The 18,788-nt window shown below is 40.7% G+C and overlaps 1 protein-coding gene across 1 annotated transcript in view; it reads right to left on the reverse strand.

Moving 5' to 3' along the window:
* Positions 1–692: 692 nt before the first annotated feature.
* LOC139733979 (uncharacterized) overlaps positions 693–18,788 on the reverse strand; it is a 60,376-nt gene continuing 42,280 nt past the window's right edge. Inside the window, exons 3-7 of the mRNA XM_071644790.1 lie at positions 9,010–9,388; positions 5,685–5,754; positions 4,837–4,969; positions 2,500–2,659; positions 693–1,829 (exon numbers count right to left, since the gene is read on the reverse strand). Of these exons, the coding sequence (XP_071500891.1) occupies positions 702–1,829; positions 2,500–2,659; positions 4,837–4,969; positions 5,685–5,754; positions 9,010–9,388 (1,870 nt within the window). The 3' untranslated portion in view covers positions 693–701. The remainder of the gene's footprint in view (positions 1,830–2,499; positions 2,660–4,836; positions 4,970–5,684; positions 5,755–9,009; positions 9,389–18,788) is intronic.

Below are 18,788 nucleotides of genomic sequence, written 5' to 3' on the forward strand. Positions count from 1 at the left end.
TTCCCATGTATTTTGCCTGGCTCTGATTTGGTTTCAGCGAATTGACAGGGCTCTACTACGTCCCTGATTGATGAGTAATTACTGCCAGGGTACCGTGCAAACAGGAGTTGTATGAAACAATTTGACAACAGACAGAAAAAAACTCATGTTCTGCCAATCTGACAAAACACACACAAGGTGATGGGCATTTTGAGCTACCAATATAATCATCCCATAATTTGGGTATGACTACAAATCATTTGTAGCAAACGTTGCATAACTAAAAGAGGGTGATAATGCATTCATAATTGCTGGTCCTAGAGTGTATGGTGTTCGGATCATTCTTTTTAAATAAAAATGTCATTCATACGAGTGACCCGATTAACAATGATACTAATACTCTCCATGATTGACACACATATGTAACACTACAAAAGCAACACAACGCAAACAAATTTTGCAACACATGATTGTTTGGTACATACAATTCTTCAGCATATCTACTTTTTGAGATGATCTGTCCTTGTGCAAACAATAAGTCCATTATGTGAGTTAAGGAAAAACATGATTAACCTTGAGGGGGAAAAAGACAGAAAAAATTGGAAACATACTTTTGAACCATTGATGGAAAGGTTGTGTTCGTTTCAAAGGTTCATAAAATATCCTTTGCTTGGATTGTTAACTTTGGATTGGAGGGTTGGGAGTAGGGGTAGCTTACTGCTCTACATGGTCCCTCCCCCTGGGTTGGGGCCCTGTTGAGGGTAGCCTGGGTGGCCAGCTGCAGGCAAGTTTTGGTAGGAGGACTGGTTGAAGCCGGGCATCATCGGGTTGCTGGGGCTGGACCTCTCTTGCAACGATGGCATGGGGATGTTCTGGTGTTGCGACGGCTGCGGTGATGGCTGCTGCTGCGGCGGCGGTGGCTGGGCTGATGCTGAGGGCGCGGCAGGTGACTGAGATGGCGGCATGGGCGGCGACTGCTGCGGCTGACGTTGCTGAGGTGCGGGCGGAGGGCACTGGTTGTTGCTGAAAGGTTGGCTTTGTGGTGGCACTTGGCCGGGCGGTGTCGCTTGTCGCTGCTGTTGGAGGTTTCGTAATGCGGGCAGCATGCCCTGGTTATTGATAGACGGTATTTGGTCCAAGAAATCGTCCATGAGGTCCAGCATGCTGGGGTTGTGGACATGCTGCACATCATAGTGTCCGTAATTATGAGACAAGGGCTCCTGCTTAATAACAGACATACTCTGACCTGAATTCCAGCCAGATGAACATAACGTGTAGTCTCCGGCCTCCTGCTTCACGCTGAAAGAGTTCTCGGACCTCTGCATCGGGGTGAACCCCGCCCCGCCCACCCCCATCTGCTGGGGTGTGGGAGGGGACATGATCTGTGGTTGTGGCTGGGATATGTGGTGGTAGTAAGGCGGTGGATTTGATGGCATACATGGCCTGTCGATGCCCGGCTCCCTCTTGATCTCGACTCCCCCGTGCATGGGGTTGGGGAACCCGCAACCCCCCATACTGCCGTGGAATGCTCCGTCCACCGGTTCCGTCTTCACTCCCGGGTGGTGGGGGACCGGAGCTGGCGGGGGCAGCTGCTGCTGTGCTTGCGGCGGATGTTGCTGCTGTTGCATGTGCTGATCCGTCGGCTGCTGCTGTTGCTGTTGTTTCTTCTTACTCTTTGACTTGACGGGTGTGGGAGGCATCGTTTCAATCGGAGGTCTCCTGATCTCCGAGAGGGGAGTGCCTTTTAGTTTGTCCCTTAGTTCTTTCAGTGTGATGTAGAAGGGGACTTTGTCTTGGGCTCTCGGAAACTGAGAGCAACGTGCACTGGATGAAGGCATCACATAGACGACCTTCGGAAGCAAACAAGAGAGAAATATGATATACTCACTACCACATTATTGTAGAAATATCCAGCATCTCTGGTGGATATTTGGTACGCAAGTTAATTCTCAATGTCTGAAAGCAATGCCGCCGATATTAAATTGTGATCACGTTTTTGATGAAGAAGTCTATAACTGCGGCCTTGCCCGATTTCTCGACAAAATAAAAAATGCCAAATATGTCATCTGCATGTATAGAGTACTTCAATAATTTGACACTGAAGAGAGTTAAACTATATTCCAAGAAAAAGAAAAAAAAGAAAGCAAATAACAAGGTATAACACAGAAGCACATACAAATCCTTTGAGGAATTCGCTGGCACAGGCAAACATAATTTCTATTCATACGCCACCAGGGAAATACACAAATTACGCAGTCAACATTACATTCTCCACACAAGCAAACAAATTCATACCCCACAATGAAGTAAGCAGTCATACAGGCATGAATCGAAAGAGGTAAAATCGGAAAGACCTCAATATATATTTCAAAAAATGATTTTAAATTCATAATTCTTTTTCCTTCTTTTATTCTATATTTCCTTGTTTTACTATTATTTTTTTTTTCTTGTAGAAAAAAAAAAAGGGAGTGCTTGTGGCATCCTGGACGTGAAGGTATGAAAAAAACTGCTGATACTCACTGTTTCTGTTCCAGGGATGGTTTCTGGCTGACGGCCGACTTCGAAATCCTTCTTACCACTGTAGATCTCATAGATGCCCTTGCCATTAAAACAAGCAATGAGTGGCCGGTACTTCTGAATCTTTTCGACGACAATCTTTGCCCCCTCTTTGATCTCTTTCCTGGGGTAAGACAGCACAGCCATCAGGGGTTAAAGGTCACACAATAACGTAAACAATGCGCTATAAAATTATGGGGGGGGGGGGTTTCAAACGGGGAGAAAGCTTGTGAGTGATTTCTTGCAATTTGGGGGCTTGACGTCTTCATACCCCACTTTGAAAGACATAAGTGTTTTTCTCAATTTTTTTTTTTTTAATATTCAAAGAATGCTATAATTCTCAATCAAAATGCATTCTTGTTGAATCCTTACACATTCTCTTCAGTAATCTGCAGGGGTAATATTTAGAAATATTCAAATGGCTTTCAAACTACATGGCTACTGGTACTAGCTTTTGTATCAAAGTTTCAATCAATTTTGCATATAGGTATAGGAAAACTTTGGCAGAATCTGCTGATTATCATAATAGAATAGAATCCTTGCTCTCTTCTGACCAACTCTGGTCACCGTGAGCATGAGAATTTTATTCACACAAATCTCTACAAACGAGGACGTTTGATTGATGTGTGTGTGTGTGCATGTGTGTGTGTGTCTGTGTGTGTCTGTGTGTCTATGTGTGTGCGTGCACGCATTCACACAAGACAACATGTCGTATTGAGTTGAAAACATGTTTGTCTGCAGAATGTGACATGATGAATTATAGCTACACTCTTCATGGAAATAATATACTGCTAGCCAGATATTTACACACTTTACATGCCTATCAGCACGGAGGGGATCTCGTACGCAGAGCTATACACTCCAATTATGCATGCATCTCGAATACTGGGCCAATTAAGGTAATGGCATATATTTGATAATACAGATGTTTATAAACGATCAAGTGCGCCACTGCATAGCAGATCTACGGCTGTCACAATAAACACGCCACTGCCATTGCATTAAGGTGTTTGTGTTGCAGGAAACACTTTCAAACCGTTTACGTTCCTCATTTACGTTTTTCCTTTACGACAAGGAGCACAATGCATTTAAGTTGTGCAGACTGCACATTTATTGCATTTTAATTCTAATACTATGTGACAATTTATACCACTGTAAGCAACACATGCACGTTGGCCCTTCAATCTGTTCCATTCAATCAACAAATATGTACACATGAAATGCTTGCAACATTATTCTAACTCTCAGAAGTGATATCCACCCAAAGTGTATTACATACAATGCACTAAAGAGCATGCTGTCAACCTTAGAAACAGCATTGTAATAGTTGAAGACTGAAAAGGCATATTATTTCTGGTGAAAAACAGTATTTTTACCTTTCCTGCAATAGACATGAGTAATAGCATAATTTGGGAAAAACAGTATTTTCCATGACATCTGCAGTATTTTCCGTAACATCTGCAGTATTTTTGGGCAAAAACAGTACAAAATATTGCACAAAAAATGACAGTTGATATGAAATCTCTGTTGCAACATGCAATCAATTAATAGATTATCAGAGTATCCTGAAACTTCAAAATATTACATGAGCATCAACAACTTATCACAATCAAAAGGAGTCATACTATTGAGAAGACCGTTCAGGGCAATGCTTTCCTTCATCTTCTTTTCATCTACTTCTAAAATTAATGAATTTCAATTCAGATCAGAAGAATGAAATTCCCCTTGTATGTGGGGGAAACAAGTTTTACTTCCTAAAAATAAAAGAAAAGTGCCATTAGAAAAACAATCAAAAAAAAAACCTTAAAGGGATAGTATAGTATTGGTGGAGATGAGAATTTGGCTATTAACTTTTTTTCAAGATACCAGGAAACCACTTACGAAATAGTACGTAGGATACCATTCTAAGAGGTATTCAAAGTTTATTTGACGAAAATCGATTTTGGTATGGCTGAGGCACCCAAAAACAAAGTAAACAAAGTGATCGTATTAAAAGGTGGGTCCAACCTTTCATTAGAATCACTCTTTTTTTTTGATATCTCAGCCATTTCAAAACCAATTTTCATAAAATAAATGCTGAATTCCTCTTAAAATTACATGCTCTTTCATGTTTCATAAAAGATTTCTCATTATCTCACCAAAAATGTTAGAAATCTGAAGTTAGGTCTCAACCGAAACTGTACAATCCCTTTAAAACAATAAGACTTCCTTTTTTGTGTGTGCATGCACCGGGAGTTTGTTTTTATTTTTTAGTTGTAATTTGGCTGAAATTTGATCCACATAATTACGTTGAGTGCTCACCTTTTAAGATCCGCACTGCCCCTTGTTGTCCTACCAACAATATTTGTGAAGCCCACGCCAAAGTCAGGTAACCTTACATCATCCATGCATGTCATTGGTTCCGGTACCAGGCCTGATAAGTATAGGCACTTCCCTGGAAGAAAATTGAGCGTGCCAAAAGTGGGTTATTAGAACAGATAAATTGGCCACACGGTTAACGCAAGCAAACTCAACGATTCATTAAAAACAATGCGGAACGAAGCACGGCCGACTTTCTTCTTGTCAAAGAGGCTGTGATCGATCTAAAAATACATCACTGTGTTCTGTTGGCATGCATAAAATAACCCTACTAATGATGAGAAGCTTAAAAACAAGCAAAGTACAACGCTTACACAGGTTTTTTTCCTTGCAACCAATACCAAGCATTTTAACAGAAGACGAATATCTATGATATGACTCTATAAATTAAGGTCTTGTTGGTATGAACTACTTCCCTTCAATATACTTGGGTCTGAATTCAAGACTCAAGACTAAAAGAGCAATTAACAAGCCAACCCACTTATCAAAATGACATGTAACATTAATCCATATTGTTTTGGGGGTGATCATACTGGCAATGAAAGGTTTTCAATCAGTTGACAATTTCTTCTCTACCTTGTGAACATTCATCTTGCTTTTAACATTCCATACAATAATTTCTGAGGCAGCCTATCCTACATGATGCAGCTTGCTCTTTTTCGACAAAAGAAGGAAATGAGGAACATCTGCACATAAGCACACATTCACAGTCCAAAATGTCACGTCATTGCCTACTCGCCCGGCAGCTATGAATGGCAAACCTGTGCCGGGCTGATATTAATGCGACTTACAGAAGTGGTTTCCAGGGCCCGCATAATGGTGGCCCTTGTACGCAGCCATCAGGCCCGGGTTGATACCAATCTATTCAGATGATGGAAGAAAAAAAGAAGGTTGGGGATAAGGAAAAGGGGGTGGGGGGGGGGGAACAAACAATAATTCAATGTACATGACACATAACAACACTCAACAACATCATGTGGAATTTGAAACACTGGCTCTGAAAGCCAAGATACAGAAGAGAGATGTGGATGCCACATGCAGGATATGCCGAGAAAGAGACGAGACAGTGCAACATATCGTATGTGGCTGTAGTAAATTGGCGCAAAAGGAGTACAAAAGACGACATGACAAACTGGCACAAGTCCTTCACTGGGAGCTTTGCAGAAAACATGAAATACCATGTGAGAGCAAATGGTATATGCACGAACCACAGAAAGTTTCTGAAAATGATCAAGTTAAAATCCTGTGGGATTTCGATGTTCAAACTGACAATGTCATCCAGCACAGGCGCCCGGATATCATCGTCGTAGAAAGGGCTCGACAGATGTGCACAATCGTCGATGTCGCGGTACCGGGAGACAGCAGAGTAGCCGAGAAGGAGAAGGAAAAGATAGAGAAGTACCAAGACCTTGCCAGAGAGCTTCGCCGCCTGTGGAATATGAGAACGAATGTGATCCCTATTGTCGTTGGAGCACTCGGAACAACGCCAAAGCAGCTGCGACGGCACTTGGACGATGTTGGTGTGCCAAATCGAGTGCAAACGCTCCAAAAAGCAGCATTGCTGGGGACGGCACGAATCCTGAGAAAAGTACTGGAAGTCTAAGGTTCCAGGATGGAACTTGACGTGATATTAATCTCCAAGAGATATCTTGTGAAGATAGAGATAATAATAACAACAACAACAATAATAATAATGATGATGATGACAGCCATTTCAAAACCAATTTTCATCAAATAAATGTTGAATTCCTCATGGAATTACACGCTCTTTCATATTTCATACCTTGAGGTTTCTCATTATCTCACCAAAATATGTTAGAAACCTAAAATTAGGTCTTAACTGGAACTATACGCTCCCTTTAAGGAATGCGAGCTTTTGGTTTCTTTTCTAACAAACGACAAAGGTGAGTTCAGTCTGAAATTTGCCTGTTTATGAAAAAGTGGACCCTGTATGACATAAGAGCCAGGTACCACATAGTGTCTCACAAATTGATGGAGAGCAGGGTGAAGAATGGATTCAGAACAGCACAGAATTTTGAGTTGCTTCAGTCACGTTGTTACAAGTATGTCTGCTGAATATTTTCTTTTTCTGTCCAGAATCACATACTTTTTTTTGGCTTCAAGGAGCAGTTACCTTCATATGAGGAGGGAAGCTGAAAGTACAATGGCTACTTCTGTCCCCTCAAGGTGGAACAAAAATAAACATCATTTGGGTCAAACTTTGAACTTCAGTGGCCTGCCTCCACAATGTACACTCTCTGAGTATGCCTTCTGTGTACCCACTATGCTCGACTTACATACAATGCAGGATACGAATATACAATGCTGCAAATTTACAATTAGGTACAGGTACATGTACAAAACACTGACGCACATCTTTATTCTCCAAAATGTATGAAACGATAGCCCAAGTCAAATGGATAAATGCTATCAAAGAAGTATAGAGGATTTTTCAATGTGTCACATGGAGAGAAATTTGGTAATTAGGCAGTGAAATACACATACTGTACATGAAAAGATAAATGGATTAAGCATTCACAAAGATCACTTTATCTTTAAAAAAGTTCCACCATCCTGTTGCATAAATGACATAGAATGACACCTTTGAATGCAGCACCTGCTGCTACCATGGCAACCATGAAAAAAAAAATGACTGGTGGGTATTGTCCTCTAGTTATTAAAGTATTGATGCATTTCGTACAAAGGGAGTTCGAAGTAAATATCCTGTGAACTGGTAAGGAAGAAAATATGAGGCAAAAAAAAAAAGCAGTATTCTACACCTTAATTTTTCTCAGCTCATTTGTGAAAGGCCAATACTGTGTGACCACAGGTAAGTTCTGCACAAACTAGACGATGTTGAGCTTTAGATCTGCATGGTTAACGCTAAGATGATGGTAATTAGGCCCAAAAATGGTGTTCTGCACATGCGCGAAACAGCCGATTCCATTGTCTAACTGGGGAGGCTGCATGGTCTTTACAGCATTCGCGTCGGAAATCTAAAGTTTGCTATTATTACACTTGTACTACAATTGTTACTGCTTTGCTACAAGTGTAGGTAAACTGAAATAGGGTGACAAAAAAAATTATGGCTGAAAGTAAATTGGTGTTATTAATGGTAGATGTTACCCTCTAGAAAGCACAGTTTGGGGGATGAATGAGCAAGATGACAATGGACCAATGAAAATTTGAGTAACATATATATGCAATATAATCAAAAGACAGGTGAAAGATTTGAGTAGTGTCTGGCGACCACACCAAAATACCTGTCTTAGGCAAATAATTGTTATTTCACTCAGACACAATCTCTACATTATATACAATCATTAATCCCCATACACTAAATTGCTTCTTACCTGTTTACAGCGCTTCTCACACTTTCTTTGGAAACTAAAACACAGCCTCTCTGGGGTATATTTTATGTCCAATGCTCAGCCGAATCTACATGCAATATCATGGGCACTGTGATAACACATGTCATCATCAGACCAAATCATATGACATAAAAGTTAAAAGTTCGTCCAAAAAGAGAAAGTACATTTTTATAAGCACAACAGTCAAAATTTGATCAAAACCTGATCAAAAGTAAAGAGGTAAATAACTTTTAAAGATTTGCTAATTTTTGTAAAACAGTTCTCATACAGTTAATATGAATATGCAAATTTATGAGTGAGCTGATGAGGTCATCACCTCACAATTTGCCATCATATGCAAAAGAATGATGAAAATTCTTCTGCTATAAAAGTGTAAAACACAACGTTATTCCTGGCTGATTAACTTCAAAATAATGATTATGCGGATATATTGGGATATGAAACTGGGGCACTATTGTGATTGAATAAAAAAGATCTGAAACTTTCAAGATTTTGTGTACACATTATATGACAAGTTGTGAGGTGATGACATCATCAACTCACTATATGTATCACATTGACAGTTCAAGGACTGTTTGTGAAAAATAACAAAACTTCACAATTTCATGACTTTCCTGTTTAAATCTTTATCCAATTCTGATCAAATTTTCACTGCTGTGCTGGTAAAGTGTTACTCTTTCTTTTCAGACCCAACTTTTAACTGGTCCGAATATATATCTCCTTTGAAGTTTTAAGATGGACTTACAATGACGATGTCCAGGTTTTGCACCAGGATGTCCGGCAGTGTGCGCTTGACCACCTCCTCCTCGGGCATGCCGTTGAAACGGTCCACCTTGCGGCGGGGCTTCTTCTCCTTCAGCTTGTCCGTCAGCTTCTCCTGCTTCACCTTCTTGCTCACCTTCTGCTGCTCCGGGGGCGGGGTCTGGATGACCGGAGGAGGGGGCACGTAGTGGCCCCCTCCGTTGTAGGGCATGGCAGCCGGGTGGTGAGGGTGGTGGGGGTGGCTGTAGGGGTACGTGTCCGGCGGCTCGGCCTTGATAATGGGGTACGGCTGCTGGGGCTCTGGCTTGATGACCGGGTAGTCCTGGGGCTCAGATTTAATGATGGGATGACCAAACCCTCCACTGATGAGAGAAAAGAATATTCAAACACTGATCAATTCAATGATTCACATTTTTTAGACCATGCACTTGGTCTACCAAAATGTTGTTGTTGTTGTTTTTGATAGAAAAAGGAAAGAAGAGAGAAAAAAAAAACGGGACCCTATTTAGAATAATTTGCCCCAGACAGTAATGACACTGACATACAAAATTGTAAGACGAAAATGAACGACAAAGAAAAAGTATCTACTGCAAATATCATACAAAGACTCATGTAATACATGCCAAACAAATGTTTGTCATTGTTGAAATTGTCCTACGTTTGCATGGAAAAAAAATAATAAAAAAAAGAACTTAACAGAGACAGTCATAGTGTTAAAAATATCCCTTCTCAATGGACAAGATGACCTGTACACCCATATCATTTGGATCAGCAGTTTTGATTCTGCAACCCAGGTTATCATCATACCCTGGGTTACGCCATTGTATCGCGCCATCTTGTGTTCGCAAAGACGTACACTTACACACAGCTTTTACTCATGGGCCCGAATTCACGAAGGTGGTACAAATGAAACCATGGTTTAAACCATGGACAAAAACCATGGAGCACCAAGTGTCGCACGGAATATCTCGTTACGAAATTGGTCATTTTGTTGACAAAATGACCATTTCGTTAACGACATTATCATTTTGTGGACGAAATGTTCATTTACCAAAACGTTGTCATTTTCTTACAAAATAATCATTTCATCGATGAAAATGACTGATTTCGTAACGAAATATTCCATGCGACACTTGGCGCTCCATGGATTTTGTCCATGGTTTAAACCATGGTTTCATTTGTACCACCTTCGTGAATTCGGGCCGTAGAGGCCAAATTTGAGTGCAATTGGCAATACTGATCCAAATGCCAATTTATCCCTGTTATGACATGGTAACTGTTACAATTATAAAAATCATCATAAATTCATATATTTTTCCCCAAAAGAATACTATTTTTTTAAACAGTAAATTACAAAGAGATAATATATGCACAAACTTGGCCAATGATTTATACTTATTTTGTCTGTGGACAGATAATGCAGATTGTAGGGGTACTAGTACTGTCGAGTGCTGCTGTTGAGCACTGCTGCTGAGCCATTATATGCATAAACTACCTAGATGCTACCACTACTACAAGCTGTATTCTGGCAGGGCACTAAATGTTATACATGTTCTGTATAGTAGCTTGTGCATAATCAGAGAGAGAGAAAAAAAAATCAAATTGTGGGGTTTATTTGAAGTATTAACATTCACTTCATGTTGTGTTAAGGTAGCTAACACGACAAAACTATATTGCATAAAGCACTAAAAACAATTTTCACCCATTTTTGATAACCTAGGGTAAAGCGCTATTAAGTTTGTAATTTGACAAAATGGCAGATTTTTATTTGGAACACAAGGAAAATGAATAATGCATCATTTTTGGGGTTTTATCTCACCTATAGACAGCCAAATGTGTGAGCTTGAAATATTCTTTACACTCAAATTCTGTATTCTTATTGCATTGTACCCACAGTCAAATTTCGCCTACAGTACACTGCACTGTATTAAGTTCAGCATAAGTTGAGACTACCAGTACTTGAGACTGGACGTTCACCATATGTTTTGGAGTCTAACTCCTTGGAAATGCAGAGCAAATGTCATAGCATAGAGACTGCTTCCATATGAACAGTTACAGGCACTCTTAAAGGAACACTGTACTTGCTTACAACAGTTCAATGATGTTAAGTACAAAAATGTATAAATGTGTATAATGATAACGTAGTGTAGTTTTTACAAGTGCAACAAATCACATCCTGTGATAATGCATGACTTATGAGAATTTAAATACTGGCAGTATTCAAAATAACATTTCATATCATTTTTTTTTTCTCTTTCTGCCCCTATACAATTCATTATTAAAGAAAGCATTGCTGCATAACAATAGCTGACACATTTCTGAGAATGTGGTTTGCATAGAACTAGAAATACACTATATGATCCTAGAATGTACTTTATAGAATGTATCCTATGCAAATACTCCAACCTATTTTGCAGTAGAACTGCATGCTAATGTTCTAAAGTATAACCTGTACATACAATTGTATGCACTGCTCCTTCCTTTACATAGGACAGATGCTAAAGTACTGTATCTTGAAAATGCTTTGCGCAACTATTTGGAAGTCACATACTAAAATTTAATATTTTTTAAATTCCATGTTTATCAATTGTGTAATGTCAAAGGCATGTACCTCCTCTCTTCCGTATGTATTTAGAAGGGCCATGGAGTAACAATAGTGTCAATTTCATCACCACAAAATCAATCAATAACGATAACAATTTCCTTTTTCAGAGAAACCGGGTCACGGTGCTATTTCAGCCGGCTGGCTGTCACACGCAACCATATGTTTCGCTGGAGAACCTTGGCGTAATTTGTTTAGCAATATTTGCTCTACTGCCACACTGCCTCTGACATTTTGTCAAATACAAATGCAAAAGGCATCTGCGACTGCACCATGTGTAGGGCCGACAACATGATGCACTTTGCAAACTACGGGAGAATTAGATAGTCGATAACATCGATGGTGGTGCAATGTGGACTGTTCGTGAAAAAAATGGAGCTCAGAGAAACTGAGCGTTTGATAGGTACTTTAAGATTCGTGGGCACATGCCTTAAACATCATACTCATTACTCGCATCCTCTGGGATCTGTGTGTCACAGTTTAGTCATATTCCTCTTTTTACTCAACATACTTCAAGATGTGTCACATATATATATATCTCTCTCTCTACACACACACACACACAAACACACACAAACATATTTATCTATTTATTATATAGATAGATCTATAGATAGATAGATATCAAGATGAACCACAGATGAATGTATATGTACAGATCTTTGTATGAGTCACATATTCTCAAAATGACTACTGTAAAACATGATATATTCGCGGCATGAAATTTTCGCAAATTGCAGCCAATGGCCTTTTTCGCGGCATGAAATTTTCGCGAATTGCCACTGGCATTCAATGCATACAGTGTAGACAAGAACTTTCATGTGCATTTTAATTTTGCAAATCTTGGTGCTCGCGAAATTCGCGAAATTAAAATGCAAGCGAACATTCCTTGTTTTACAGTTTCACTCATTCTCAAACTCTATGATCACATTTGTATGCATTTATGCACAATCACTTTGAAATACATTTAATCTCAAGTTCAATATCAATGACTCTACTTTTAACTTCAAAAGAACTGGCTTGAAATTTGTGTGAATATTTTTACTATGATGCAAATTTCCATAAACTTCTGATCACAGGGACTCTTTCTCATTCACTTGCTGAAGACAATGTGCTGTAAAACAGCCAAACATATGGATGTGGGACCAATTTGATCTTTGTTTTCTTTTTTTAATATATATATAAATAGTATCCTGTCAGTAATTTAATCATCGAAGTGTTTGCATTGCAATAATTTTTTTTTTGTCCTTACTAGCCTGCATAAAATTCAAATTCATTTCACCTAAGATTTGTCCAATAAACTAATAATTGATAAACCTATGAATTGTTGATTCAAGGATTGTAAATAGTTTTGAAACAAATTGTTATCAAAATCATACTTCAAGAAATATACACTTTTTTTTCATGGGGGGAGGGAAGATATATTGTCACAAATGTACACACTAGTAGTTATGTACACATACATGTATGATGTACTGTATGCCTGGCTGTTTTAATGTGTATGTACACAGGTGGACCAGATTAATGGAGAACATTCTATGTGGTATAGATATAGTACATACAGGCTGACCAGATAAGTGGAGAATTTTCTAGGTGGTATACAATGTAACTACACAGTACATGCATGTAAGAGGAAATACATTATAACTCACTCAATCTAGAATGATTTCACCCTTTCCAGAATGTTCTGGGAAGTGCTAACATATTTGGCTGAGTGAGGCACTGTCCCTGTAGCCCAATGTGATTGGTAGTTAATTTTGGTAATGATGTTTTGTACATAGTTAGGCAGTGAGTCATCCAGGTTTCCTGGAACTTGGACTGGCTAGTAGGTTGGAGAGAGTTATAGAATGTGCTAGAAGGGGGTGAATGGATAGTATATAAGCCAGAGAAATTCTGCAGTAGGCAGAGTACCCAACACCTCTGCTCTGAGAGTTACGTCACTTCTGGCTCTGAAGCGACTTGTTATAGTCAGTCCTGTGTTACCTGCTGACCTGTTATGTTTGTGGAGATAAGGCCTGGGAGACATTTTGCCTGCAGGGAATTAATGTGCCCTCATTGGAGATAGACACCATGTTTGTGTCAATGGACATTGCTACGGCAAAGCTGTGATGGGCTCGATTCTTAGCTGAACATTATTAAGTGAATCATCATTCAACGCATCAACTGGACGTGGTCGTCACAACGTTTGGACTCTGCACGTTTCGCCGTGGACATATATCGTGGATTTTACCCCGGATCTATACCGTGGACTATCGTAACCTGCGCCTCTGGAGTTACGTCGGAGGAATCATTCATCGGTGCGTCAAGGATCATTCATTTGTGCATCGAACATCGTATCTGGACACTACCAGGGAATTGTAGCGACTTTGTGATAGTTTGGATGCATGTAAGTGATCCCATTACCGATTTGTACAATTCATGTAATTGTTTCTATTGATCATTGTTGTACTGATATGACGCCGATTACCAGTCTGTACCCACAATATTACTGTTAATAAACCGCCTGAACATCAGTTGATTGTTTCTTTTGTGCGATCATTCTCAGAGTGATTTTGGTTGTAACAAAATTGGGGGCTTGTGTCCGAGAAGTGAATTTAAAGCCAAAACTTAGAATTTGGAACGTTCCGGAATCCAGAATATTGGTACAGACAAAATACCAGTTGAGTTGATTGTTCAATTGTATACATGTATTGTGTGTAATACATTGTGACAATGTCAATCAGTACAATGGATGTTCAGGCATTTGTTCAGAGGACAGATTTGTCCCTCAAAGATTTGCAAAGGTTACGCAAATGTGATTTGACTGCTGTTGCACAGCATTTAAATGTGGATGTTCCACAAGGTGCTACAAAGGCAGAGATTCTTGACTTAGTAGCTGGTCACATGGAGCTCAAAGAAGAAATTGACACTTCCGATCAAGCTCACATTTCAGATCAAACACGGCTTGAGCTAGCTAGATTGGAAATAGAGAAAGAGAAGATGAGATCGGAAAGAGAGCAAAGGGCTAGGGAAATGGAAATGCTGGAAAGGGAAAAACAAAGAGAAATGGAAATGAAGAAATTCGAAATGGAGCAGCAAATGAAATTGCGTGAGATGGAATTGACTCATGCACACGCTGTTGGAAATCGTGAAAGGGCTCCCTCTGAATTTGATTTGGCCAAGAACATTCGATTGGTGCCAAAGTTTGAAGAAAACAGAGTTGATGCATATTTTGCGTCATTTGAGAAGGTGGCTAACAGTTTGAACTGGCCACAGGAATTTTGGCCCTTGCTCCTTCAAAGTGTGTTTGTCGGCAAAGCAGCCGATGTGTACTCATCTCTCTCTGAAGAGCAATCACGTGACTATGCTACAGTCAAGAAAGCAGTGTTGAATGCTTATGAATTGGTGCCAGAGGCGTACAGACACAAGTTCAGAAATTCGTACCGCAAACCTGGCCAGACACATGTTGAGTTTGCTTGTGAAAAAGAAATGATGTTTGATAGGTGGTACAGATCCCTGAAAGTGGATCAGGACTTTGATAACCTACGTGAGGTTGTTCTCTTGGAAGAATTCAAAAAGAGTGTTGCTTTCAGTGTGAGGTCACATTTGGATGATCACAAAGTGACAAGTTTGCATAAAGCAGCCTTGATGGCTGATGAGTATGAGTTGACCCACAGAAATGACAACAGACCACCTTTCAGGAATTTCTCTGGAAATAAGAGAGACAAAAATCAGTCGAGCAGTCCAAAGAATGCTGGTTCTGAAAAAGGCACGAGTTCTGAAACTTCATCGACACCAAAGCCTCAATCTGACAAAGGGTCCGGTACAAGTGCAAATGTCATTAAATGTTTTCACTGTAACAAGACAGGGCATGTAAAGTCACAGTGTTGGAAGTTGCAAAACAAAACAAAGAAGGACTTGGGATTTGCTATGTCAAAAAGTGTCCTACCCGAAAACAGTGTCCCGTTCAGTGAAACACAGGCCATTGAAAGTCAATCTCCCAAATTCAAAGATAGGATGAAGCAGGTGGATGAGAGCTATCATAGCTTTTTGTTTGATGGTGAGGTGACCCCATGTACTTCTGGTGAGGCAGGTAAGCCAGTGGTCATCCTGCGGGATACGGGGGCCTCTCAGTCATTGATGGTGGATGGTGGTATGACTTTTCCACCAGATAGTGCAGTGAATGCAAAAGTCTTGATTCAGACTGTTGATGGCAGTTATATGTCAGTGCCACTGTATAGAGTGGATTTGAAGTGTGACCTAGTTTCTGGTCCTGTTACTGTTGGAGTTGTTCCTGAGTTGCCCATGGCAGGCATTGACTTTTTGTTGGGGAATGACTTGGCTGGGGACAAGGTGGTTGCGTCTCCAGTTGTTTCGGATAAACCAGTGGTGGTTGCTGAAACTGAGCAGTTGCAGGAGGAGTTTCCTGGGATTTTCCCAGACTGTGTTGTGACTAGGTCTCAGGCTCGTAGAGCTGTTCAAGATGATGCGGATTCTGTTGATGTGGAGGAGAATTCCGGTGTTTGGTTGGCAGAAACCTTTTTCAAGGATTTGAATGATGGGGTTGCTGTATTAGGCTCCAAGGCTAACAGTGATGGGCTGTTTAGCAAGTCTTCCTTGGTTGAAGCACAGCAGGCAGACTCTGAGTTGAAAGGCTTGTCTCAGACGGCGTGTTCTGAGGCTGAGGCTGAAAAGGTCCCTGAGTGCTATTATGTCAAAGATGGCATTTTGATGAGGAAGTGGAGACCTCCCCATAGGCCAGCTGATGAGGATTGGACGGTGGTCCGTCAAGTTGTTGTCCCTCCTAGTTACCGCGGTGAGATCTTGAGGATTGCTCACGAGTTACCTGTTGGCGGCCATTTAGGCGTCAGAAAGACAAAGGATCGGATCATGAGGCATTTCTATTGGCCAGGGTTGAATGTGGATGTGGCTGAGTTTTGCAAGACTTGTCACACATGTCAGGTGGCTGGTAAACCACAGTATTCAGTGAAGCCGGCGCCATTGATTCCGATACCTGCGTTTGAAGAACCGTTCAGTCGGGTTTTAGTCGACTGTGTTGGACCTTTGCCTAGGACTAGGTCGGGTCACAAGTACCTCTTGACAATCATGGATATGTCTACACGGTTTCCAGAGGCTATCCCATTGAGAAATATCACTGCTAAGACTGTGGTAGATGCTCTAGTGCAGTTTTTCACTAGGTATGGGTTGCCCAAGGAAGTGCAGTCTGACCAAGGGTCAAATTTCATGTCAGGCATATTTCAAGAGGTGATGTATCGTTTGGGTGTGAAGCAGCTGAAGTCGTCAGCTTATCATCCCCAGTCCCAAGGTGCGTTGGAGCGCTACCACCAGACCCTAAAGACAATGATTAGGGCGTTCTGTGAGGAGTATCCCGAGGATTGGGATAAGGGCATCCCTTTCCTACTGTTCGCAACGAGGGACTCCCCAAATGAGTCGACGGGTTTCAGCCCATTTGAGTTGGTGTACGGTCATGAAGTTAGGGGCCCACTGAAGCTCATCAAAGAGAAATTCATGACTGAGGATGATGAGGTCCACCTACTTGACTATGTGTCAAAGTTTCGTGAAAGGCTTTCAAAGGCTTGTGAGGTAGCTAGGGAACACTTGAAAGTGTCACAAGACTCCATGAAGAGAAAGGCAGACAAAAATGCCAAAGCCCGAACTTTCAACCCAGGTGACAAGGTTCTTGTACTGCTGCCCATACAAGGTGAACCACTGAAAGCCAAGTTCAGTGGCCCATACTGTGTCAAAAAGAAACTCAATGATGTGAACTATGTGATCAGTATGCCAGACAGAGGCAATGATCAAAGGATGTGTGATGTCAATGTGCTGAAAGAGCGCTATGACAGAAAGTCAGTTGGTGTGACATAGGTAGTGGATAGCACAGTAGAATTCAAGGGTGAAAAGTTTTCACCGGCATATCATTGATGTGTCTAGCATATCCACTAATGTATATGCAAAACAGTTTGACATGATTGTAATATGTATAAGCTCTGAGAATCCAAGCAATATCATTGTAAATGGTATCCATGAAAAGAAAACATGGAATTAATACAGCTATCCAAAAGGCATGTGATAGTATGTGATTATTGTAGCTTGATTTGGATTTTACCTCACATTCATTATAAATAATAATGAGACATTGTGAAGGTAAAAGAAACCCTTGCTACGGCAAGGCTTTCTTTTTCCCATGGAGGATGGTGTCACAAATGTACACACTAGTAGTTATGTACACATACATGTATGATGTACTGTATGCCTGGCTGTTTTAATGTGTATGTACACAGGTGGACCAGATTAATGGAGAACATTCTATGTGGTATAGATATAGTACATACAGGCTGACCAGATAAGTGGAGAATTTTCTAGGTGGTATACAATGTAACTACACAGTACATGCATGTAAGAGGAAATACATTATAACTCACTCAATCTAGAATGATTTCACCCTTTCCAGAATGTTCTGGGAAGTGCTAACATATTTGGCTGAGTGAGGCACTGTCCCTGTAGCCCAATGTGATTGGTAGTTAATTTTGGTAATGATGTTTTGTACATAGTTAGGCAGTGAGTCATCCAGGTTTCCTGGAACTTGGACTGGCTAGTAGGTTGGAGAGAGTTATAGAATGTGCTAGAAGGGGGTGAATGGATAGTATATAAGCCAGAGAAATTCTGCAGTAGGCAGAGTACCCAACACCTCTGCTCTGAGAGTTACGTCACTTCTGGCTCTGAAGCGACTTGTTATAGTCAGTCCTGTGTTACCTGCTGACCTGTTATGTTTGTGGAGATAAGGCCTGGGAGACATTTTGCCTGCAGGGAATTAATGTGCCCTCATTGGAGATAGACACCATGTTTGTGTCAATGGACATTGCTACGGCAAAGCTGTGATGGGCTCGATTCTTAGCTGAACATTATTAAGTGAATCATCATTCAACGCATCAACTGGACGTGGTCGTCACAACGTTTGGACTCTGCACGTTTCGCCGTGGACATATATCGTGGATTTTACCCCGGATCTATACCGTGGACTATCGTAACCTGCGCCTCTGGAGTTACGTCGGAGGAATCATTCATCGGTGCGTCAAGGATCATTCATTTGTGCATCGAACATCGTATCTGGACACTACCAGGGAATTGTAGCGACTTTGTGATAGTTTGGATGCATGTAA

Source organism: Diadema antillarum, unplaced genomic scaffold (assembly GCF_040938485.1).
Source record: "Diadema antillarum isolate AM-2024a unplaced genomic scaffold, OU_Dant_1.0 seq00000507_RagTag, whole genome shotgun sequence".
In the NCBI taxonomy this organism is placed as follows: domain Eukaryota; kingdom Metazoa; phylum Echinodermata; class Echinoidea; order Diadematoida; family Diadematidae; genus Diadema; species Diadema antillarum.